The sequence below is a fragment of the Calliopsis andreniformis genome, chromosome 5, assembly GCF_051401765.1.
Source record: "Calliopsis andreniformis isolate RMS-2024a chromosome 5, iyCalAndr_principal, whole genome shotgun sequence".
NCBI lineage: Eukaryota > Metazoa > Arthropoda > Insecta > Hymenoptera > Andrenidae > Calliopsis > Calliopsis andreniformis.
This window is the reverse complement of record NC_135066.1, coordinates 12,380,899-12,408,288: the sequence shown is the minus strand read 5'-3', so window position 1 is coordinate 12,408,288 and position 27,390 is coordinate 12,380,899. Positions and strand designations below refer to the sequence as shown.

The 27,390-nt window shown below is 35.8% G+C and overlaps 1 protein-coding gene across 1 annotated transcript in view; it reads right to left on the bottom strand.

Annotated features, from left to right (window-relative positions):
- The window catches only part of LOC143178915 (neural cell adhesion molecule 2), a 318,833-nt gene that overhangs the window by 220,070 nt on the left and 71,373 nt on the right, over nucleotides 1-27,390 (bottom strand). The window contains exon 3 of the mRNA XM_076377850.1: nucleotides 18,407-18,445. Coding sequence (XP_076233965.1) covers nucleotides 18,407-18,445 — 39 coding nt within the window. The remainder of the gene's footprint in view (nucleotides 1-18,406; nucleotides 18,446-27,390) is intronic.

The window sequence follows — 27,390 nt, the reverse complement described above, 5'->3', positions numbered from 1 at the left end:
CATAGGCTAGTTTTCAGATTTACCATAACTCGGAATTAACTTAGAGCCAGCGAGGTTTTAGACACTGTCACTTCATACCTCTTGGAGAAGACCTAAAGAGAACAAAGAACATTTTGACCTCTGAAACGTGTCTCTCACTATAAACTTATTAATGAAGTTTGACCTTACAACAAGTAGAAGCCACATCTATGTACCTATAAAACAGTTATATTTTTTCTCTCAATAACTTTACTCCTACGAATAATTTAGGATACACGAATTTTGCGCTCCAATAGTTTTCCCATTTGAAATGGAAAAAAGCTGGAATGAAAGAAAGCTGAAATGTAAATGAAATGTTCAACTATACAGTTCTGCCAGAGGCGAGCAAACAGCTAAGAATCGTCGTCGACTAACGCATTAGTTCTGGTTACCGCGGTCGCGAATACTGTCGCGCACTAGTGGCGATTTACAACGAAGATCGCTACCCTCGCTGGACAGTCGTACTGAGGTTTCTCCTTAATACCCATATATCTTGGTTACCATGGACCTCCTTAGCACTGCGCAGCGTAAGACAATCCCTACCCAGCTAAGTCTACATTGTTGTTAAGTAAATCTGATATCTAAGCCCCAGAGAAAAGTTTCTAATGTCAGTAAGAACCCCACGATATGGGTACGAATTTTCTCCAAGGTAAACATATTCGTAACACTATACATTAATACACTGTGTTGCGTAATATACCTTTTCAAGCTTCTTCTCATCAACGAGTATGTAATTAATACGGATTTTTATGCATTTACGAGAAACTTTAGCCTGCAACGCAGGGTAGAATTCATATGATATGGAAAAATGTAGAAATTATTGAAGAATAAATACATCTTATATTACTCCAAGGGTGAAACAATCTTTAAACTAGGTTTCATTTCTCAGATTTTGTGTATGAAAGTAGGAATTTTTATTTGTCGTTATTTAATATGGTACTGAAGAAATATTAATATAAGAGTCACTGTGTTTGCTCGCTATAGGTTCATAGGACACTGGCAATGAGCTTATGGCGAGCTGATAGACTGTTTCCATCTTATGAGAGACTAGGATAGGGGTGCATGAAAATAAAACTCGAGTGGCTGACATCGTTTCATCATCAGTATAGTGAGTATAGAACGAAGATTGTTACTACGAAATTCTATATTACAATTTATAGTACAAACATAATTAAAAAGAAATTAAAGTAGTGTTAAAATCGAGTGTTTCCCTAAAAATCGAAGCTCCTAGAAGGAAATATGTCTCGACATGTCAATCAGTGTATTTAATTATGAAATATCTACGCGAGAACCTTAGAAATAGTTAATTATTAAAAATTAACGAATAAATATTTTTCTTTAAACATTTCATCGATTATTATTTACGCTGATATATTAATTAACTTGGTGAAAGTATATTAATCTCTACAATAAATAATAAAAATGTTTCTATCACGTAGTGCTATAAAGAAGTGTTTAATCTCAGAACACTCTATAGTATTCCATAGCTACACAATATATGTGCATAGTAAATCAGGGAAACCCTTATACTAACTTGAAGCCTCTCCGTTTATTACAGCCAAGGTAAACTTTCTACGGGGGAAAGCAATGAAACTTTTCCACAGACCTGGCAGTAGTTCCATAGTAAGTTAAAATTGAATCAATTGTAGGCGGTGTCTAAGCAATTGTACATAAGTAATTTTATGTAGGATTACGTAGTTTCTATGCGTATCTAATTTCTCACTTTTTAGACTCATGAATGTAATGATGCATTTCATAATCTGAGAGAAGTTATTCATAATTATCAATTTATGAATACCAATAAAGTCCTTTTCATCTATAATAAATCAAATTAGTATATCAATATCTATCACATACATACGTATCAATAATACCTCAGAAATGCATCAGAATATTCAACCACCAAATACCTAAAGAGATCAACCCATCCCAAATTATTCTCTTCACATAACAATAAAAAATATTTTCCAATAAAAATTTCTATATGTTCTCATTTCTCTCATCTCGATCAATGTCATTCCTACATAAGAATAAAAAAATACATAAACTGCAGAAATATTTAGCAACAACACGTCTCAATCAAAATCTCAAGCAAACTCTATGCTCACATCATCCCCAAAAACCTGTACGCCGCTAGGTAAGGGTCAACCAATCCACGAACCCATCAACAAATTCCAGCCCTCGAAAAAGAGCCTCCATTATTCCTGAAAACAATTTCCTCCTCGTCCACCCTCATCTAACACCCAAACTCACTTTAATCTCAGCGGAAAAAACAAACCAGCGAGGAGGCCGTCTGAAAATCATCGCTCTGCAGCTACTCGGAGGGCCTCTATAGCAGCTTGAACTTCTTAGATCGAGGTATATCGCTCGCTTTCACATTCATCGCGAGCGTCGCTCACACAGCACGCCCCGTCCCTCGATAGTTTTTCGGCGAGGGTCTCGGGTGGTGCGGAACAGGCGGCAGCCCGATAAGTGTTTTCTTTAGGGCGAATGATTGACGCGTGAATACAGGGAGAATATTTCCCCCTACAATGCTCGGCAAGATACACGAACACGAACAGCAAAGTGGAGGGGGAGTGGAAGGGTTCGGATGGCGGACTCAGAAGCAAAAATGTACGGCCTGTTTTAGCAACGCGGAGAGAGGGCAGGAGAGAGATGTAGCGGCGTGCCGGTGGTTGCACTCCCAACGTGAAAGTCTCGAGTGTAAACGTGCTCTCTACCCTTTCCACTTAGTCAAGTTCCTCGCAACCGTAGGCAGAAGGAGGGGTGAGTCAGCGGGGCCAGCGAGATCAGAGGAAGGTTAAACCGTGTGGGTGGCTGCGGCGTGGTCCAAGTATCCCCAAATGGCCGGTCATTGTGCTCCACTAAAAGGTAAAAGAGACCAACCGACCGACCGAGCAACTGATCGAGTCCTTGTCCGTTCCTTTCTCCTCCGCCACCTCCATCCCCCCCTACCCTCGTGTTTCTGGTATGGCACTTGGTGGTCAACCTTTGATTCTCAACCGACCGAAATTCCTTCGTCGTGCTATATCGCGCCCACCGTCTTCCTCCCTAACCCCTTTCACTCAATCTTCGTTTCCCTCTTGGTCCTGTTCTCCTTCGCTCTCCCTCCTCCCTTGTTCCACATCCCGCACACCCTCGCCTTGGTCTTTATCCTATTGGTATATATACGACGCTCTGTTTTCAGAGTTTCGTTGTGTGTTTTCCCGTCTCTCTGTTCCAGGGTCTTTGCTGCCGCGCCCAATCCCCTCCTCTGTCCCTTCGCCAGAGGCCGATCGTCTCACTCTTTTGTTCCAGGCACGAGAGGCGAACTCGCCAAAGTTTTATGGCTGATCGTTCAGCGAACAGTTGAATGCTTTCTCCTTGAAAATTGATTTCTGTGATTTACTGCCTTCCAGCCGCGATCCAGCGCTGAGATGCTTGATTACTTCACGGGATGTCGCGTTCCCCGATGCCGTTAAGTGTTTATGCTGATGACCTCGTCGAACGGTTTCAAGGTAGACCGCGGGCTGTTTGAAATATTGCGGGTTTCGCGAGGGTCGCGTCGACGTTATTTAATTAGAATAATAGCGTCGTCGCTGGGCGGAAGTCGAAGATACTTTGAACAATGGGCACGGGGAAACTCTTGCCTCGCTGACAGTGGGGGCTATATTTGCGAAACAGAATTAATGGGGATGTTTGTGTATTCTCTTGTGGTCGTAATTGGAAAAGTTTGACTTGTTTCCGATCGACGCGAGAGGGCTTGAAATTTTTCCAATCTGACCTGTGGAAATAGGGATTTTGTTGTTCTGGTCGTTTTCTGTAGACGAAGACATTCTATTCATTTTGATGCTTGGTCTTAGTGTTCCATTGTGGTTGTCTTTGAATAATTCTTCTAGTTTTCGTTCTCTGTTTCTGAGGTGACTGTGTTTGGTTAAACTGGGTAGTTAAAGTTGATTCACCATTGATTACATGGGAAATGTTCTTGGGTAACTTACAGAGATTAACACTAGAACCACTGGAATCTAGTGATCAGATGGTTTATATTTATAAATATTTTACTCTGTGAAAATATTATGCTTTTTCTCTGATGTTGGATAAAACTACTATTCCTGTGAATTGTGCATTTCGTCAGAGACCATAATTTTGACATTTCTATAAAAATACACCTGCATTAGCCTCGGTAGTTATAGTACTAATATAATCTGAGAAGGTTTCAATTTCCTATGTACAACTATTAATCAATTTGTCTAATATATTCACAGAGATCCTACTAGTATCCAAAATCCAGACTTCAGTAGTTAAGGATAACAAATAAAATCACAATAAAAATCCATTTACTTTTTCAGCTAACTCATTTCTCAAACACTAAACAGATAGAACTGTCTAAACCTTTCCCGATACCAATATAGATAAAAACACCATTCAAGAAATATCCCAAAAATGCAAAGCCAACTTTGACTTTCCATTTCTCGGCTCGATTTTACATAAAAGAAGCCATTCCTGCCCCCAACTTTGCGTACATATCAAACCACATGTACCAGCACACGAACAGCACTTGACCGCAAAAAATGTTCATAGCTCTTCCATTACCGCTACTACAATTCAAAGCATCATAAATACCCCGTGCAGCGCGTCCATAAAAACGAGATTAAAAACATTGGCCATAAAACGTACCCACCGCATCAACAACCTAATCCATCGTACTAATGCTCGTCATTTAACCCCCAGTGCTAACACAATGAGAATTATCCCGACGAGAGGCTTCCTCCGCGAGCGATATCAATTGATAAAATCTGTTGATCGAAAGATTTCACCGGGGCAGCGGAACATAAACCCTCGAGGTGGCGCATAAATCCCTGAAGCGAGCCTCTGGCCGGCTCCTCTGTGCTAAATGCCTAGTTGATCCGGTTTCACGTGCTTTATGGAGTGCAGAGCCGCGCGGCAGGCGAAGGGACGAACGTGAGGCGCCATATTTCCAACGGATGTAGAATGATCGCGAGTTCGTATCGTAAATGAAATCACGTAGCCTCGGCAGTTTAACACGGAAACGTATTCTACGTAAGCGATTCCCGTGTCTGCCTACGAGTACGCGGCCAGATACGTGCCGCCTGACACGACCGATGTGTATTTCTGCGAATGTGTATGCATGTAAATTCAATAACGCCCGCCCCCGCGCCCGCGAATCTCGGCACGGGGGAGAACGTGGACGCAACTATGATCGCGAACTTGCATCGTGGTATACTTATGCATATGGATTTTCAATTCAATTAGTTGAGCAAACGTATGGCGACGAGAGCGTACCACGCGCTCTGTGTCTACGCGCGGCTGCTGCGTGGCGACAGAAAAGCGCGCCGTGGTCGACGAGGTATTCTTGAAAGGTGTATGGTGCGTGAAATCGCTGGGATGGATGTCACTCTGGTGTTTGGCATTTATTCGTTGAGTGGATACCTTGGTACGAGTAATCGGCTTATATTAAGTTCCTGTACATGTGAAGTGAAGGATTGCAGAAACGTTTTAACCTTAGGGGTTAAAAATCCTGGTAATTATGTATATAGGGTGCTGAGCAACAGGTGGCAGAAATTTGAAGAAATTTTATGTCATTCTACGCGTCGAAATGGGGCGAGAATCGAGAATGATAGAATTGGGTTTGGGCTTCGTTTCCACAGCTTAGGTTGTTGCTTTGTACGTAGGTATATGGAATGGATGGTCCCAGAAGTGAGTATAGCTGTTTAGAATGTGGTGGTTAAAAATGTTAGAAATTATATAGGATGTTCAATATCAGGTGTCAGATATAGGAAAAATTTAGAAAAAGGATTCAATTTACGTAGTAAATAAGGTAAAATAATTTGGGAATTTGTTGCAGGCTAAATTATTATAAAGTAATTTAGAAAGTCTATAAATTGCAAATTAAATTATTTTAAGAAGACTCAATTATTTCTAAAATACTATTTCTTATAAGATTGCAATATTGTTATTTAATTAAGTGTGCTGAATTCTTGATAAATACTGTGTTTAATTATTTATTATACATGTGGAAATAAAGAAATTACGTATTGAATTTTAAAATAGTGTAAATTTCTGCGAATACTCCTTCCACTCAATAAATATTCTAACTTTCCGCATTACTTGCTGATGTGTATCAATTTTTGTTCAACAAACTTTTTCCGGAATTCCAGACGATAGTTTCCAGGAGAAATTGCAGTTTGCTTCCTCCCTTAATTACTTCGGATGTAATTAGCTTCATCGGTATTCTAACTGCAGCTAATTTGTTTAATGCTTTTAATCCTCCTAATTTGACCAGCGTTTTAAAAACTTTGATGTTCTCGAGACAAACACGATGCTGGCGCAAGATAATCACAGATTAATTTATTCTAAGTATTAACTTCGAAAATAGACAAATATTCGTTTAAATAATTAATTGAAAAACACAGTCACTCCTTGCTACCATCGCGCCTTACGATTCGAGATCCACAAAAATTCGAGATCCACTTTGAAATAAATGTTGTTCGATATAAAAAGTATCAATCAAAAAACTTATACAAAAAAATGAATCGTAATCAACTAGCTTGATTACCATATCTAAAGCTAATGTAGTATAATGAAAGAGAAAACACTTTTTCGTTGTAAACTCGTCGCGAGGCGCCTATAGGACCACAGTAAAGAAACGCTGCACTCGACATAAAAACAACCCCTTCTGCCCAAGGACTCACCCTCAGATCTCAGACCTGACTCTCAAGCCAAGTCAAGTGGAGTGTAGGGTGAAACCCAATTCGAGCTGCCTGAGATCTAACTGGTAACCCATCGAATCCACGTACGAGCACGAGTTTATACGGATTTTCGCGAGCAAAGATAAAATCTTACAGCTGTAACTAAAAGTTGGTGTCAAGCAAGCGTTTCGAACAGTGCAAACCAAAGGTAGGAGGCGTAGCAACATTGCAAAGGGACCTTAAGGCACTCAGTTTCACAAAATGCTGGCTTGCTAGAATGCTTAGGTTGTTTCGACGCGTTGTTAGTCCTGCATGTCGCGTCAAAGGAATAGTACATCAACGTGCACTGCACCTAAAGCCAACAACTATGCAGTGATGCATTGTGTCACCTTACGCCACTGTATAGTGATAACCTGCAGGTCTTTGGGAGCGTGAAGTAGTCGAAAAAAGTATTAATAGCTCTGAAAGGTGCGAGTACAATTCTGGAGGAATTGCTTATATGAACCAAACAGGTTCATGTAAAGGTAGTCTACTGAATTCTCTCCACTACATATGATTTTTCGTTCAATTACATTATATTTTTAACTCAAGAAAACTAAACAATAAATATACTTATATTTCATGGAACTAGAAATTTTGTGTGAAGCTTATTTCTGTCACTATTTAGATTATTAGTATCTGAGAGAAAATATTATTGTATATTACCTACCAGGTGAATGAAATCGGATAACTAGGGTATTATTGATATTAATATGAGATTAATTCACTGCGAAATTTAGTCAATTTTAATAAATAATAAAATATGCATTTTGAAGTAATAAGGAAACATGTGAATAATAATAAGTATTAAGAGGGCCCAAATTAGAGATTATTCGTATATACATACGTATATTATATGGAGTGTCGAATTATAGAGGATTTTAGGGAATAATTAGTAAAACTACTTGATTAACTATTTGAATAATTATTTTCGAAGGAACTTATTTATAATTCAATTCAGCAAACTTAAATGTGAAGGAACAATCAATGAGAGTAGGGAGACCAGTGAAAATGTTAATGAGGGGATTTTCGGTTGATAATTACTCAAAGTCTACCTAATTAATTGAACACTCGATAAGATCTGTGATTATATGATAACAGTGAATAGTAAAGTGATAATATCTAAAAGTTTTGCCTAACGCTTTGGATTACACACAGATTCTAGAGTTTACAAGAGATTCAACACAAATTTCTTATAAAATATCATTTAGCTTCTAATTCTCATTTATTAATACCCTGAGACCCATAATTTTCACGTCTTTGCATCAACAAAGACAGCTACAAAAATACAGAGAGTATAAGAAAATGTACAACATGTTTGCAAGGTTTTCGAACATACATGAAATTTTTTCATTTTCTTCGTATCTAGAATCTGCTTTCCAAAAATGTCCCACATTTTCAGAAGCACTCTACATAAGGACAGCAGAGACGATTCAATTTTTTAGACCATCCAGTAAATAATCACGGGTGCAAGAATCCAGATACGCGAAAGCAACCCAGCTGATCGTTAAAATTCGAATTCTCGTTAACATTGATTTAACCGATAGATACGTTTACACCTGTAAATAGAGTCGACAATGATGCAGCGTATTCGGCGAGATATCGTCAGACGAAAATCAATTGCAATCAGGACCGACGTATAAATCAAATCGTCCGTGAAGGGGGTGGAAAGTAGGAGCAGTACAGCAGGTCGCTTCCTCCTGAATGATTTGTTACCGGCACGCTTTAGGAACCTCGGCGCGGTGTCTTCCTCGCTTTTATCCCCGCCAAGCCCCGTCCCTCTCCCGCAACTGTCACCACTCTCCAAAGCCCATTACCCCGTGAGAACCGAACGGGAGAGAGGACTATCGTCTAGATACGACGCGAGGAAAACTTCTCCCGTATCTTTTCAACTTTCGGCCACAAGGAAACAATATCCATTGCGTACGTGCGCCGTGATACGAAACGACACCGAGGCCGACGGATATTGGTTGCTACCGCTTGAAAGCATCGAGAAAGTTACCTCTTTATGGCACCTGTCAATCGTTACTCTTCGACTTTATTTCCATTACGTAGAACGGTTTAAGGGAAACTTGAGCGGCCACCGATGCTACCGTGCGTCTCCCTTGCCCTTTACTGAATCGATGAAGGCCGATCGTGGCCCTATTAATTTCAGCCGAAGAATTCATTTTGCAGAGGGTCTTAGCATATGAGATTTCTTACTGCAGTTGTGATGTCGTTTACCTTAGAGTGGTTGGCGTATGTTAAATTGTCTCTTGACGTTAGTGGTACTGTAGATGGTTACGTTTTCTTTCTAATTAATTTCTCGTCTGTCAATTAATAGTTTGTATTGTTTTTGATATACAAAATGTTGGATTCATTTTTATTATGGCAATTATTAGTTTCTATTGTTTTTTGATGTGTAAAATGTTGGATTCATTTCTATTCTACCAATTATTAATTTCTCTTCTTCTTTGATGTATGAAGTGCTGGATTCATTTCTATTATGCCAATTATTAATTTTGTATTAAAATGTACTGTTGCCTTATCGTTAAATGTATCGATATAAAGTTCATTATTGTAATTGTACTAACAAAGAATACATTCTATTTATGAAGTGTTATATATATAATAAACTTATCTAAAGACTTTTTAATAAATTATTAATTAAAATATTTACTGGGCAAAATAAAACGACAGTTTCCAAGGTTAAATATTACTAAAAGTCTTTAACAAAACTTCCTTAAGACATATTTCTAATTTTAATTGAAATCATAATTAAGTGGAGTTGCAGGTATTTCATTAATAATTGCAATTTCATTAGCTGGTTTTCATTAGACGTTGATACGTCGTTGTAAATGACGATAGGTGAATTCGTATCAGCTGCAAGTGGAACTAGTAAAGTATCTACGCTTCTGTCGCGGAACACTGTGCTGTAGCGCCATAATCAGGTTTTACTACTTACCCGATCCATGACGAAACGTGCAGCAGTTCTAACAATCTAATCGCGACAGAACACAAGATTCAATTGGAATCGTATAAAATCGATACTAATAAAACGATTGTATTACGGTTGCTACGAAGACATGAAACTGTATTTAACATAATATCTACTTAAATATCTGGAAAAGAATTTCATACTACAAGACTCAGCAACGATCAGCTTATGAGACCTTTGCGAGAGAATAAGTTTCTTTTTCTAAGAATGATAAAACAGTTTCCACTGATTAAAAAACAAATAAGCATAGAAGGCTACGAAATCGATTAAATATTTAGAACTATATTTTATGACACATTTTTGCAAGTAGAATAAGTCAAAAATATACTTAAACAAATAATTGAAATATTTTTATGAGATACGTGAATTTCGCTTCACACAGAATTTAAATACTGACATTAACATTACGAGTGTTAGTATTCGCAAAATTAGTGAAGACTAAGTACATATCTCAATGCAATTCACATATCATTCGACGAACTGATTTCGTATTCCGTTTGCAATTTAACAGTTTCGAATCCACTAGATGTTCGTAGTATTGGAGCGATAGGTAAGGTAAGGTGCGTTTACGAAACTCTGTGATGTAGTTTCCATCGAAAAAGTTAGAATGATACGATAGAACAAGGAGAAATTTCGTTAGGTCCGTACATCAGACTCGTATTGGGGTGGGTTTGCCAATGTTTCGAGCAAACCCAAACTCGAGGCACAGGTGCTGCCTCTTTGAAATTTTGTTCCTCCAGCGAATGAATAAATTTATCTCTTCCTTGCCTATAGTTCCTTGTTAACATTGTTCGAGAACCCTCGACAATTTCGAACACTTTCTTTGTACTAACAAATTTCGAAGTTCAATCGATACTTCTACTTGAAACTGATATGCAACCACTTGTAATTACTTCATTTTTAGCTCTTAACTTTCTACGACAAGAATGTGCAACATTTAAACTTAATAAATAAAGCACTTCTTTTTTCAGAACTATCTATGCATACAGGGTGAGTCACTGCATTATCTGAATTTTCTTGTTAATTATTTATTATATGAAAATATGTTTCAAACAAAAGTTGTTTGGTGTTGCGAGGAATATTCTAAAGAAGAGCATACTGTTCTTTTAAAAAAAAAAAAAAAATAACTTTCGTTTGAAACACTTTTTCATGCAATAAATAATTTATAAGAAAATTCAGGCAATACAGTTAGGTGATTCACTCTGTATAGTATCAGTATCTATGTTTAATCAATTTTAATGAATCAGTAATAACTATCTGTACCGCCAAGAACCCAGTTCTTGAGCACTTAAAAAAATTAACCAAATCCAAAAAATTTGTTGACGTTCACATAAACCTGTGTTACCTTCAATTTGTTATTGAAAAAAATGTAAAAGTAATAATAATGAAATCATAACTTAGTTCTTAAAGTAAAACATATAAAGGGAGCACTATGAGCTATTAAACTTCACGTATAAATATCAGAATAGGTAACAATTATTCACTAATATTTTGGACCAAATTCTTATCAAAATAAATTCCATATGTTGATCAGTAACTGGGTCCATGGCGGTATTTTCCTATAGAAATTGCAAAAAGAAAACAAGTAATACAAGTAAAATTGACGAAAAATGGAAAGTACGAACCCCAATCTAAAAAATCGAGAACAACGATCCAAAACTGTGAATTTGAGCAAGAATTTCGAATTCGTCACCTACAGTAACTCCATCATTCTTTCTTTCCCAAACATTACCCAAACTCCCACGCTCGAATTCCCTGCCACTGCCTACGTACTTTCTCCACAGCCCTTACGTTTCACAGAAATCGTAGCTCTCGCGTCACCGTAGTCCTCTCAGGAGCACAGTGTGACTTTACGCGGCTGCGTAATGAGCAGATTGAATAACGCATCGTTAGAATACACACGGCGACGTACTAAGAGAAGGAAGAAAGGCGGATTTAATGCATTCAGGAGGATGCTCTTTCCCCTTTGGACGGCGAGTATCACCTGAATTTCTTTTCGAAACGACGTCTCGTTTGCTTTCCACTCGCGCAGAAATTTTACGCTGGAGCGGTTGTCCTGGAAGAACGACGATCAGGAACGTGAGGAGCGTCGTCGAGTGCACATCGCCGGACGCCGTCGTCGGTGGCGTCGACAATGGATGTCGAGAATGTCGTGAATGTTTGCCGCCCCAGGCAACGAGACTCGGGTACTTCAGGCGTCAGCCGAGCGACAATCTTGTCGTCGTCATCGTAGCCGTCGGTCTTGTTGAAAATCGCCCAGTGAAGCAATTTTTCATTGGACCTTTCGAAAGTGCATTGAAATATACCTAAGGCCGAATAACACCTGCTAATTGGGGCGTAAACGCGAGCCTCGTCTTGTTGGATCAAAAATAACGTGGAAACAACTGACACGAGCTATTGCTTCTAAATATAAATACTACAGGCCTGCTGAGAGTTTTGACTTTTCGCTATACTTTCAGGAGTACCACCTACACTTGTTCGTCACTCGAATTATTTCACAGTATTTTGGCTCCTTGCGGCGATGTGAAACGATGGGAGCTCAGGGGCGATTAGATAAACATAGGGGTGGCTTTCGACACATATAAATAAGAGAAACGATCAGACAGTATATACTACACTAATATAGTATATGTCTGCATCACTCTGTATGTCCTATTGTCAATGAGTGTTTTTTAAATAGTACTTGACTGCTTCCCTTATTTTATGTGCTGAAAAAGTTACCCATGTGACTTTTACTTAATCGCCCCTGAACTCCAATCGTCCTACATCCTCGAGAGGAGCCAACATACTGCGATACGAATTCGAGTGGCGTGCAGCAGTGGGCCGTATTCCCGAAAGTATAGCGGAAAGTTGAAACTTTCCGCAGGCCTGAGATACTATATTCGGGTCAACGAGACGAGTCGGCAAAGAAAAACAAAATTTTCGCGTGTCTGTCAAATAACACTCAAGTGATACATTTAGAGACAAACCTGGGAAAATACTGAAACGAACAGTCAGATTTTCGTCAGCCATCCAAGTGTATCTCTGCCTTTTTACTTCCGCTATATGCTTTCGTTACAGCTTCCTCAGGTTCTGATTATGAATGGGAAAGTATTAGACCGTCACCTTCCTGAAATGACTATACTCAGGTCAACGAGAGGAGTCAGTAAAGAAACACAAAATTTGTGTTTGTGTGTCAAATAACAGTCAAATGATATATTCAGGGACGAGCCTGGGAAAATATTGAAACAAACCTATGTATAGATCCTCAATCTATTATACATAATATTCGTAGATAAATCGTAGATATGCATTGAATTAGATTTCTTAGTGTGCTGTGCAATATGCAAATTCGAAAAAGAAATAAAATAAGTAAATCAACGTACTTATTTTATGAACTTCAATCGCCATCAGTCAAAGAAAATTCGCTGCTTTGACACAGGATTTTGTAGACTTAAACTTCCTTTCTGGCTCTCAATAAAGATTGATGTGTCATAAATCCACGAAAACGTCGGAATTGTTTGCATTTGAAATCGAGGATCGTTAAACAGTTTTCCTAATTTAGGCAAGTATATGCGAAATTAGAGGAACCGTCTGAAGCCATCTTATTGCCACAGTTACGTCCCCAAATTTACTGGCAGTCTTCCAAAGATTACCTTGGAAGAACCAGAGGTTTCTCTGACACAGGGACCTAAACAAAATTTAACTTCTGCACTTTGAATAATGTTGAACTTGAACACTATACTTTACATAGTAACATTTTGAGGTATCCTGTTAGGTTGATTTGTATATTGAACGCTATTAAAAAACTTTATTTTGAGATTTCGAGGTGTGAATCTACAAAATATATCGAATTTGTACTTTAAAAACTATTTGCTGAATAACTCAATTCAGTGAAATATATTATATCGAACATTTTTAAATACTCTTATTAATTTTGTCTGCTGGAACGTTTATAACGTTTCAGAAAGTCGTCATATTAACTATTCACAATCAGACAAGAAACAAATGTCAGTAACATGACGTCTATTCAGAATGTTTCAAAAGATCGGATATGTTCATAATAGAAACTTGTCTAGGAATTTAGCTACGAGTAATTGTCTGGCAAGCTTCATACGCATGAAAATACAGAAATATGTAAAGTGTATAGGTTTGCAGCACATACGGGTCCAGCCAGTAGCTGAGGCTAATAAAGGGTCCATTTATAATCACTGAAACTACTCGAAAAACAATTCACAATTTTTGAACAAATTGTCTTAATAAATAGCGATTTAAAACTTTGATCAATTACTATACATGGAATTAAAAGACCCTAGATATTAATTAGAAAGATTATGTTTTGTTAACAGTTTTAGGGTGCATCAGCTGTTCACTTTCGGTCAAGTTATAAATACTTTAGCTGGAAGTTCGTTACGGGGTTGAAAAAGTATTGATCAGTTGTCCTCCACCTCTTATTTACATACTGTGGAATTATAACCGCTCAGAGAATTAATTTCCACGGTTTATCAATACGGACCTCGTTTTTTCCTAATTCGACGCGTGATTGCTAGAGATTGTAGATACTCATTTGCATTACTGCAGGAGGAAAATCACAGATGCTATTAACATTGCTTAGTCGTATTTTACATGTATGTATAGATAAGCCTCCGATTCTCTATAAATTTCACTAAAACTATATATTAATTTCGAATACTACTTCATGTTTTAACATAAATTTTTTGTGCTATATTATCAATCAATGTCTCAATCTTGTTCATTTTATTAATATGAAGTTTCTTTATTTCAACGAATCAAATGAAAAAAATGAATCTTTTTAAGCATTCGTTTTAATGCTGCTATACTACAGAATTTATTAAGGAAAGGAATTTAACTAACTTTGAAAATGTAGTCTCTTTGTATGCAAATAAATTTCGTTTTTTAATAAAAACGTAATATAATCTACTGATTAATGTCAGAAAATATAGTGCTGTTATTTCCGAAAAGTTACTTTTAATTTTTATCTTTAATTTAATTTTTATACTCTAGAACCAAAATGAAGTACAAATTGCAAACCAAGGGATTGTAATGCAAGAGAATGTAATATAAGTAATGCCCCAGCTGCTACCATAGAATTTCATTTTAAACATTATAATAACGTGTACGATATTACTTACAGAAGTATTCTTTGGATACAGAAATTCAGTACATCCATTCAACATTTTCCATCTGAAAAGCTCTTTTCTATTTTACTTCGTAAAAGAAGAATGACCGTGTAAAATACAATAAAATAAAATACTGAATACAGCATTTTAAATTGCAACCCTATAGAAACAATGTTCAGTTTAACCATATGTCCCAACAACAATTACAGTGACATATATCAATGTTCTGAATATTACATTTTAATGTTTTATCCATTCGGTATTGGTACTCACCAGTTCTGCAGGAATTACCAGCGTCGAGGAAGATCAGTGGGAAAAAGGTTAACCCAATCCCCTACGTTACAACACATACATGGACGTACATACAACTGGGATCGTTGCATCATGCATACAAAAAGGGATGTAAAAAAGAGGACAAAAGGGCACGTGGTGGTCGTACATCTAAACATTGATCAGCTAATTCTAATGGCACGCATCTCTAACACGAGAAAGAATGCCTGACATGAAACAAGTAGAAATCTATCGTAGCACATATCACACGCAATATAAAGATCGTTAATTAGTCGAAATGACAATACATACATGCACGCACAAAAGCTATTTCGTGGAACGTATTGTGTAGAGAGCGTGAGAGATTTCCACTGGAAACAAAATAAAATTGTTGGAACAGTCTGTTATGGAAATCTATACATTGTAAATTTGCAGTATTTTAAAACGTACTGCAGTTTCTTTGACATTTATTAATCGACTTAAATTTGATTAATAAACGAGGTAATACTCCTTTTGTTACTGAAATTTTATATTAGTTTCTTGTGCAAGATGTAATAAATAGGTACATGGTGTTCGACGACAGGTTTCAAAAACTGGTGGAGTGATTCTATCTGCTAAAATAAGATGAAATTGAATTTAAAACTTCATTTATAGGTATTTAATCGATAAAGGCACATCTAAAATGCACGTGTAATGTGTCTGACTCGATATATTTTAACTGAATCTACTGACAGCGTTGTGCTTGACGTGGAAGTAAAATAAGTCTCGAGTCTGAGACATTTCACGCGAACTTTAGATGCTTTTATAATAATTAATAACCCTAAAACGAAGTCTCAAATTCAATTTCTGCAATAGTTTACTTTCTTCATTATTTACTTCAATATTTTATTGGAATAGCAGAGCGTGCCAAATGCATCACAAAATATTGAATCACAAAGTGTCCAGTTTACCTGTTTCACAGTAATAACTTCTTCAAGTTAAGATATTTATACATTGAACTATTATAATTAAATTGCAGATTCTTATGCAAAATCAAATTTTTATAAACTGTTTTTAAAAAACAGTCTTATTTAGTTTTGCATATTATGCACAATTTATACTTCTTCAGACATTTAAATTTCTCTTAAGTGCATAAATATTCCGTCTAGTTATTATTGTAAAATGGAGACAGACATAACATTCAGTCATAAATATTTTGTAATCTATATGTGTTCCTCTGCCACGACATAAAATATTAAAATACATATTTGTTACACCTTGGACATGAGCTCTTAAAATTGTAGCAAAATTTATAAATATTCTTAAAGAAAAATTATAAGTTTTATAGATATTCTTAAAGAAAAGAGACCAAGACTTACAGACAGACAGTAATTAATTAAAGTGAGCGAAGAATACTTAGTGCACAGACGTTGAAGAATGGACGTTATGAGAGATAAAACCGATTTGCAATTGGCAACAGAAATAATTTGCCTCTCTTCGTTTATGAAACGTAGCGTGTGAATGAGTGAATACATTACAATAAGCTCGCTTTGATGTCGAGGAAAGGCATTCTAAGTACACTACTTCAATTTCCGCACGCATTTTACATCTTTGTATCATGAAATATCGTACTCTTTTTGAAGGCTGTGGCCTGTGTCTGACAGGTATTTTCTACTCGCCGCAGGGAGAAAGTATTACTTCTTAAGCATAATATTATGAAATTAAGCAAGTAACAAAAATTATTGATTATATTGTTCTCAGTTATTGACATTAATATAAGTAGCATATAATAAATTTATAAATATTGTATATAATAAACGAAAGCGACTTAAGTCGAGTAGAGTAGTTTTTCATTCTAAACTCTTCACAACGCTATTTCATTCCTTTCCTCTTCACCATTCTGTCTCTTTTATCCTTGAGAAACAAAAAGCATTGTAAACCAAGAGAACTTTTTAGTCTATTTTACTATTCTGTTTTATTTCAATACTATTTCATTTTACGACCCACATTTGCTAAGTATTTTTCACTCACTCTTCTGTTCCACTGAACGTTCTAGACAGCACTCAACTAATAACTCAAATAATATGATTGGAACAAACAAAATTCGTTACATAAACTGTTTATTATAAAACTGGAGTAAGGGTTTATATTTTTTATTCTGAGATTCTGAAATTATACTTAAATTATCCTTAATTTATCCCAGAAATGGACTTATACCACTTTCATAATAAACAGTCTAATATTATCTAAAAATCCAGGATGATCAGTTTAACTGGAAACCTTCAAATAACTCTTGGCAGCACTTACAATGCTAACAGCATTTAAAATAAATACTACCAACCCTTAGAGGGCTTCCAGTTAAACTGATCACCCTGTATCTGTGGCTGTAAGGCAGATAGTCGAGATACTGGCGTTTAAAGTTTTCAACTTCATTACTGCCTTATGGGCTTCTGTCCTCTCGAACCCTTATTCTTAAGTGAAAAAGTTCTTCTAATGTCCTTTCTTCTTCCTAAACATACTAACTCTGTATTCTAGATCTCAATTAATGTCTTAAATAGAATTTCTTAAAAATGTGACATAGATCCTTCTGCCTTACACCCACAGATATAAATCATAATCTCTAACACAGAAATTTCTACGCTCTAAACGTTGTAAAAGCATTTCGTACATGAATACAAATGTTCCAAATAAAAATGCAAAAAAAAAGCGATAGAATCGTACGCTACATCTAGTAGCGTCAAAAATAGGACATATGAGTAACGTTCAATAATAATCGAGCAATGATCGAGGCAACTATAAAGCAGACCAATCATATGCAACACAAGACATCTATCGATGAACAAGAGCAAACAGCAACCAACAGCAAGCCACGCCTTTGACAGCAATAATCGCAGTGGAAACAATCCTTCAATGCACAGACATGGGTTCCTTAATTCTAGAAACCAACTCTACCGATCAAAATTACATGTGGCGATATAAAAAAATTGCATCTCGTCAATTGTTTTTGCTATTGCTCTTGCCTATGCTCTTGTTCTTGAGAACCTAGTTGCACAAGCTTGGAATATGAGACAGACAGCAAATAAAAAAAAAAACTATAAAGAGATATATGATGTAAAGGCAGAGTATGAACAATTAGTATGTATACACATAGGTAACATAGATAAATATATATGTAACATAGATTAATAAACACATACGAAAGGTGAAGTATATAGAACATGTAAAATGATTGAAAAACGAAGAAGAGGAACGCGACGATTAGAGAAGAAATCTATTGACTAATCCTAATTTGCAAACCAAACAAACGAACCAACCTCCTCGGTAAGGCCTAGCAGAAAATGTTCGCGGGCCCCCTGTAACAAAAATGTATATAAATCATAAGAAATCATAGGAGAAAAAAGAGATAACTACGTGGCTTTGATAATAATTAATACTTATTGGTATTACAGTATTGTAGAAGGGGTGACAAGTTGGTAGAGGGGGAAGTAGTTTTAGGTTTTTATTAGAAAAGACCATAGTTTGCTATAGCTTTTGAAGTAACAATATTTGAAATACTAGTGCACTAATATGTTTCTCATTTTCAAATGGTTTTATTTTGAAAATGATTTTACTTATTATTTTATTCTGAAATTATAAATCTTCGAAATGACGCTATTATTTGGAATATGATTGTAATATTTTCATTTACAATCACTGTGTTTAATATATGTAGAATTTCACTTAATTATCAATAATATAATGGCAGGTATTATTGTGAACATTTTAATAATTTAATTACTTAAAAAACCTGTAAGTAATGAAGTACATTTAAGTAATCGTCATAATTCAGATTTTTGTCTTTATTATTACTGTTTTCTTTTTTAAATTCTGTTAATGATTGCTAATTGATTGTGAATGATCATGAGTGATTAATAGAGCGTGTGAATCCTATGAATTGCAGTTCTAATGGTATCCAAGTCAGTCATATCTTGACAAAGTCTCTTATCGACAGACCTGTTGAAACTTGCTGAAAGCGAACTACTCTGAAGATTCTCGGGAATAAGACGTGCCTATTATACAAATAGAATTATATCATTTAGAGTCCTGTGGCTGAAGCACTGTATTAAGTTCTTGAGGAGAAATTGTATTCTTTTAACAAAAGAAAATATAAACCAGAATACCTCCAGAACGAATTAAAAGTATAAATCAATATTCAATCAAAGTTAGTTTCAGTGTTCATTTGTTTTCCATAGATTTATAAACAAAAAAGTAGTAAAAAATTGACCGAAAAGAAAGAGTTAATAATTAAAACAACCATGGATAAAGAATATAATGAAATAATAAATCAAAAATTTAAACCAATCACTACCCATTTTATATCAAATAAAACCCGCCAAATTTCTGCTTTTACATATAATGATATCAAACTAATAGGAAGACACTGAGGATCAATAATATTAAAAAAAAAAAAATGAAATATCGAAAAATCGATAATTAGCTCTGAAGTTAAATAATATAGACCAATTTAAAGTGATTGATCTCTTGAAATTTGATTTCCTTTAGAAAGAACTCAAATTAGTCTTGATGAAGGAATCAGTCTCTCTGATTGACGAGATAAAATCGAGTGGAAAGTCGTCTCTTGAACTTTATCTCTTCTATTCAGTGGAATCGTTAAAGGAACGCAAAGTAATAAGAAAGCAGGTACGAATAATATTTCAAGAGTGTCGAATAAAAACCGGTAAGGGAAGGAAAATCCGATTGCATTCTCGTTTGACACTCTTACGTGCGCATTGGGCTAAACACACAATTTTTCGACGATCATGGGCGAAAAGGTGTATACGATCGGGGGCGTTAATGGCTGCTGGGCGAGAAATAAAGTTTGCACCGCAAACCAAGCGTTCGCTGTGAATTAACAGACGCCCGATACGCAGAGCGGGGTGAATTTAAAAATGTCGGTCGATCTGATTTTCCCTAGGATTGAAATTGAAACCGAATCGAGCTGGAACTTCTGGGAAAGACAATATACTTTTGTCGACATGTTCTATGTCTCGAAAGTTTGCAGAGTTACGTTAATTTAAAGATTACTGCATGGATAAAATCTAGAAAGTTTAAAACATTGAAAAAGTTGAAACCCATTTTTCTTCTGTTTCTTTGTCTAATTATTTTTGTAACTGTAACTTGTTTTCTAAAAACTTTTCTAAAATATATCATTTTGTCTTCGACATAAGAAATAAAATTAATACCAGATGAAGTAAAACGGAAGAAATGTAATTGTTTTAAATATTGAAGAAATATGAAAGCATTGTTAGAATATTGTCAAATTGTAAGTATTAAGAAATATTTAAAAAATGGAAAGCTCAAAGTGTCAAAAATAAATTTATGCAATAGTGCAAAGTGGATTTGCAAATATTAATTATAATAAATAATATTCTGTTTTCAGTGATAATACGCTGAGACTTCTAGATATAATGTAATAAAAAAAAAACCAACACATATAAAAAAGACTTTGTGATCCTATTTAAACGAGAAACAGATTTTACTATTGCATCGGTGTAGTCGCAGAAAACATGGTTAGTGGAAAGATAAAGCTCTTTAAGCCATACGAATTTATCTTCCGCCATTTCTTCCATCTTCACTTGAAGTAAAAAGGTGTGGTCGATCCCAGATTCTAAAATCACCCTGTGCCTCTATTTTATTTCTTCAATTTACTCATACTAATAATTTTATTTACACAGTAACCAAAAGTAAATACTATGAATACAGTGAACAGAATGTAAATACTATTAAAATAAATAGATAGTGCTGATATTACGCTGTCTTTGACGACCTAATTTTCTTAAATTTCATTTCCAATTTTTCATTATTGCAAAATTCAAATTTGGAGATCGTGAAAGACTTCCAAATTTCATCTATTTTTAATATCTATTCGGCTTTTTACTTTTAGATGCATCGTTTGAGCTTGGGAGGGTCCACCACCAGATGCTCGAAAAAGAAACACGTCTTCTATCGATGACAATACCTCCTTTAACAACATCTCTGTTAACAACATTTCTTCATAAAAATTTAGGATAATATAGTTGAAAGATATATGTTTCAGAAGAAAAACATTTGCGTAATTTTCATTCATACTTAAAAACAAATTTCCTGAATTGATATAGCTTTCACCGTGTTTTAAGTAGATGTGACCCCTTAAAGACAAGTAAAATAAGCTCTCATTAACACAATCCATGAAACAGAAACCTAATTTGCTTAAATATCCCCAGGTCCTCTAATAATACACCTCATACATAACTCTATTTAATCATTACGTGTGTTATCACCCACAATTGTACAGTAACACCGCAACGTGGAAGCAGCTTCCCTCCAAAACGTCCACCAATTCGAAAACCATAGCAATAGTTACCCTATACCCTCTAATTTATATCCTTATGCTTAGTTTCTTATAGAAAAATCCTAAACACTCTGTCTGTAGCCTTCTATACCAGAATCTTCCTTCAAAGACAAGTAAAATAAGGTCTCATTAACGCAATCCATGAAACCCAAACCTAATCTGCTTAAATATCCCCAGGTCCTCTAACAGTACACCTCATACCTAACTCTGTTTAAGTATTACCTGTGTTATTACCCACGATTATATAGTAACACTGCAACGTGGAAGCAGCTTCCCTCCAAAACGTCCACCAATTCGAAAACCATAGCAATAGTTACCCTATACCCTCTAATTTATATCCTTATGCTTACTTTCTTATAGAAAAATCCTAAACACTCTTCCTGTAGCCTTCTATACCAGAATCTTCCTTCAAAGACAAGTAAAATAAGGTCTCATTAACGCAATCCATGAAACCCAAACCTAATCTGCTTAAATATCCCCAGGTCCTCTAACAGTACACCTCATACGTAACTCTGTTTAAGTATTACGTGTGTTATTACCCACGATTATACAGTAACACCGCAACGTGGAAGCAGCTTCCCTCCAAGACGTTCGCCAATTCGGAAAGCATAGCAATAGTTACCCAATATCCTCTAATTTATAGGCGGCCACGATAAGGACCCCGTGATAAGAGGGCGTCGAATACCTAACCTAGTACCTTTTACCGTTTCAGTATTATTCGCATTCATTACGTTCCTAGCCGCGTACATGGAAGATTAAGTTCCTCCATCCGTTCAGTCGGCCGCTTTGTTCGACTCAGCATTACGGCGATTCATATGGAGGAGAATATTACTAGTGTTACCGCGGTGGCTACTGCTACCAAGTTACCTCGGTTAGGATCGATAGATAATGGCCCGTTACGAGAGATACATGGAAATATAACGAGAAAGGGAATCAGATATACCGTTTCGTCCAGCAATTCCATTCGAACTTCTTCGGTTTCGCGCTCGCCATGTTGTTCCTCACGCGCCCCTAATCTCCAGCTAGCATGGGGATAGATAAATTCGTGGCGACCAAGCGATACTCGCGCCCCTTGAGCGCCGTTCTGTCGTTGCGCTTTAATAAAATATTCATTCGTGCACTTCCTATCTCTGTGGAGAAATCGCTCGAAATAGAAACTGAAGAGTAATAAATATTTTCGATAATTAATTGCACAAATTGTTTCGCTCGTTTTGGCTCGAAGGTGAGTTATATAAACGAAATCCTTTATAATATATGTTCTGATTCTCTGTTTTAGTCAACTGGTTCGCATCAACAGATGGAAATACATAATTAAAATTAAAGTAACATGAATGGAGGACCTAGTTAAACGCTAACTTTTTTTCAAAGGTGATGGTATAATATTGACAGCGTAGAGAAAGGGATTCGCTCATACATGATGCTTCTCACTATGCTATAATGAGACAAAAATGCTCAAGTTGACGCTTTAAGTCCCACGTCATCCACGTGTACGTAACAGGTTTTTAAAGAATAAATTCAAAAGAATCGTATTTATAATGAAAACACTGTGCGTGTTATGAAATTTTCAGTGAATACAGCCTAGTTTTTAATAGATAATAGTGAATAAATGTTACGGAAAAACATTTTTCTCGTTAAACTGAAATATTGTGTCGTACAGGATAATTTTTCTGTCTAGATTCTGAAGTTAATGACATTCTTTTTTAGCGCGATGATGTATTTCTGTTAGCACATCGCCGCCGCTGGTAAAAAGCGGGTTGAATGGCTCGTGTTTTTCTCGTACCACTTCAATGGAATAGTACATCCGCGAGGGCGTCAGTATGTTTCTTTACTTTATTAAAATCTTTCGACAATCATCCACCGAAATTTATTTTAGCAGTCTCCCTTGATATCATCGCCCTGGTATGCGCAGCAATAGCGTCTAGTGAAAGTGCACTGTTTCATATTCATGAATGCACGCATATTCACCATCGTGATCTTCGAAAACCTTGCTTCATTGCAGTTTTCATGTCTACATGGATTGCTCAGAATACCTTACTGACACAGAACTCAATTAATTCTTATTTTATTATGGTTATTCCAACAATAAAATTTGCAATCTTATTGAAATGCTTCCTGTAGCTTACTTCTTGACTCTTCCATGGTTTCATGTAAACATATATCAATTTTCAGATATGATATAGTTCTTAAAAACATTTTGCTGACTCTTGAAAGACAGTTAAGAATCTAGCAATGAGTTAAATTATGATGAGAACTGAATATGTAAATGTAGAGTAACAACGTGGAAAAAAGGAGAAGATAATACGTATGTTAAATAATAGGAATATGATATCCCCAGTAAAGTAGGGTGGTAGAGTTATGCATGGGACTCTTTGTCAGCAAGCAAGTTAGAAAGTTTGTGCCTCATTTGCTTCTAACAATCTGAGTGCTTCATTTAACTTCTAACAAGTCGTGTGCTTCATTTGACTCGTAATAATTCAAAGCCAGGGAAGAAGTTCTGCTATATATACTGGATTCCTTACAAGTTGAAGTGAATACGAGATTGAGAGAGTCCTATTTTAGAACGACACCATTTATCGAGCCTCTTTACTGTTCCTTCCGCTAAAAATCTTTGAATTATCGACATCCTAGGAGTTAAAATAGATATTTATTTCTTAATACAAAATTAGATCAACGCACCCCAATCACTCGATCTTCACATCATTATGCATTCATGACACGACAATACAGTTCCTTAAACATCGTAAGTAATTGACAGCCTACCAATCAAGTATCATCTTTCGTGAAATCAATCTCTTAAATATTTTAGCGGCGTTCCATCAAAAATCGTGTAATTTTTGACACTGAAATATTTATAAACAGCCACGCTATGAAAATTTGTCGCGATGTAAGAAAATCGAGTTATTTCTCGGCTGACAGAACGGAGACAACAGACTGATTGAGAAAAATTTTTCAGCGTACATTTAATAAATACTACATTTCGAATTAAATGTAGTTGTTTAGTAAAAAAAAGAATGTCTGCAATTATTTCTTCTATTATTATTTAACGCAATTAAAATGTGAATTTATATGTGTATCTCACAATCATAGTCGAATAAAGTATGAACGTACTTTATATGCATTGCAGAGTGATTCATGAGTGCAACTTATTGCGATTTCATTTGCACGTGGTTAGCTAAATGAAATTACCTTTAATTAAAGAAAGCAAGATTTATGCAGAGTATCTTAGCCAACTTAATAACCCGAAATATTTTTTCTGTCCTTAATATTTTCAATTGCATTACAAAGGTTGTATAGTTTCGTTAGGGACACTGAAAGGTAAACATATTTTTATTTTCTGAATGATTTTTGTGCAGCTACTCAGCTTTGTTCAGATTTGAAGGATATTCAAATAACTTTTAATTTACAGAATTTTACTAAAATTTCATAATAGAAGAATTAATTCGAATCATAGGCTTAAATATAACAGAGTCGAACTTTTTTGTATACCTGCTTTTTTAATAATCGTAATAACCAAACTTATATTTCAGCAGTATTCTTTTTCTTCTAAAAGCTTAAACTTAAACTTTCATAAAAGTTAAACTTGTGTCTCATTAGAAAACGTTGTGTTATAGATTATGAAGGTGCTTATTTTTGCAAGTTTTTATTGAAAATTACGTCTTAATTTGTTTTCTAACAGGCTACGCGAACTTTCTTGAGTATATAATATTAATAAATAATAGCTATTAATTACATATTTATTAAATACCTAAACTCCCAAAGTGGACTACGTCACATGTATTCCACTCCAAAACAGAGTGAATTTTCTAACACTTATGGGCAGTATTACCTGACTCATGTGTCAAAAATTTCTCAAAAACTTCGAGGAACATCGATCTCTCATTTTACTTCCATTACCATAAACGTGGGCATTATTTAATGTACTGTTGCGTGTGCATGTCTAACGGAAACAAAATGTGACACACAAGGGAGGAATAGCCACGAAAGCAGCAGACACCCCTGAACGCCACTACTTCAAGGTTAATTCTGCGAGTAGCAACCCTATACCCAGAGTCGATAAGAAGGCCGTTATGAAAAAAGTTAATAATCAAAGCAGAGAAACTTTCTGATCACGGTGTTCGTAACGTATAATAAAGTTTCGTAAAACTTTAAGCAGTAAAACTTTGGACTTAATGAAGGGAGGACTATCGTGTAAAGTGATAGAACAGTACTCTTTGAAACATCTATTTTACTAAAGTTTGTCTAAAGGTATAAAAATGTCGAATAGAGATATAAATTTGTAGACAATGACGACTATTGGAAATTTATTTTATTTTATCCTTTTATATCCTACGAATATACCTTCCATACACTAGTGAATATACAATAAAAACTGAATTGAATCTAATAAATCGCATAGTTGCAACCTTTGCACCCATGTACTTGCATATGGTCCTAGGAAATAATTTCTTAAGTGATACAACGTTAAAGCATATGAAACAAAGGAAATAACATCAACAAATATTTTCTTAATGAGTATTTTAGAATTTTTGGAAAATTATAACTCAGTTGAATTATTGTATTAGTAAGAATCTTGAATGTCATGGCGAGTGAAAGAAACAATTAACTAAGGTAACCCTCCATCTCACCCTACATTGAACCCTTATCTGATATGATGGCGGTTTATAACCTAATGTGATTGGAACACTGTTAGTCCATTATCCAAAAGGATTGATGAGGGTACACACAAAATTTACAACTTCCTAATTCATTGACCTCTATACAACCATAACATATTCATGGGTGTTTTTCATACCAAATATCAAAAATTAAGCCAGAACAGAGACTCTGAACGTCGCTGTACTAACTAAAGATAAAAGTGACCATTTGATAGCAACCTCAACAAATTCCTCCACCTATTAACCCCATTCACAGCCTTCACCTTTAATTTCTCTTTGACTGTTCGAAAACTTCAACTTAAGATATGAGACATCTGCGTTCTATGGTAGGCAGAAGAAACGAAAGTTCCAGACACCGACAATAAATGGCAATTTCTTCGCTTAAGTGATCACCGATGGCAACACGTGCTGCTTGTAAAATACAGTTACTTCGAGACCTGCTTAAGTTCAAAACTCTACAAGATGGAGCAGCTAAAACAGTAATTGTACTGTAACAGTCTTAGCAACTCGCAGCAATTTTTTTATAAATGGATATATATCAGAGATATGTCAACTTAGTTTTCTTTAAATAAGATCGTATACTTTTTAATACATCTATCGATTACGCTTACCATTTCCTACAACAATTTATTTTGTTTATAATTAGTAGCCGTGGGCAGCGCGTTGAGCTTCATTCAAAAAACAGAACATGAAGAAGTGTGGATCACTGTGGTATACGTGTAATTTTGCTTTTGCACGAATTATTTGCGTCAAACGTCATAATCGTTTAAAATCTAGTATATTATTTATAAAATATATCTACTCTTTATGTTCAAAATAAAATTCTCTTCATTAAATCCTACATTAGCGTATGCTTACACGATCCTTTTTCCTCACAGAGAGTAGGACACGATACCAAACTTTGATCACCCATTTCTAAAGCATTCTGTACACCTCTGCCAAGGTCCATCGCTAACGCTCGCGAGTCGTTAACAGTTACCATTATACATCGCGTGGCCTGAAGTGGCAGAATCATAAGGTAAAAGCCTAGTAGCAGTTACCAGAAGGTATGACGCAAAAGTAAAGTCCTGTTGTTAATTCCAGAGGGCCTCGAGGATCAGGTCATACGAGTAATATCGCGACGAGGTTGCAGCGGAGGGCCATCGGGCAAACTGTTCCAAGGAAACGCTTAACGAAAGAAGCGTCTGATTGAGCGCCATCTGCAATATTTGGCGAGGAGAGCTCGCGAGTCTATAGAGAGTCGGCTAACTGGTAAATGGATCTGCTAAACGTT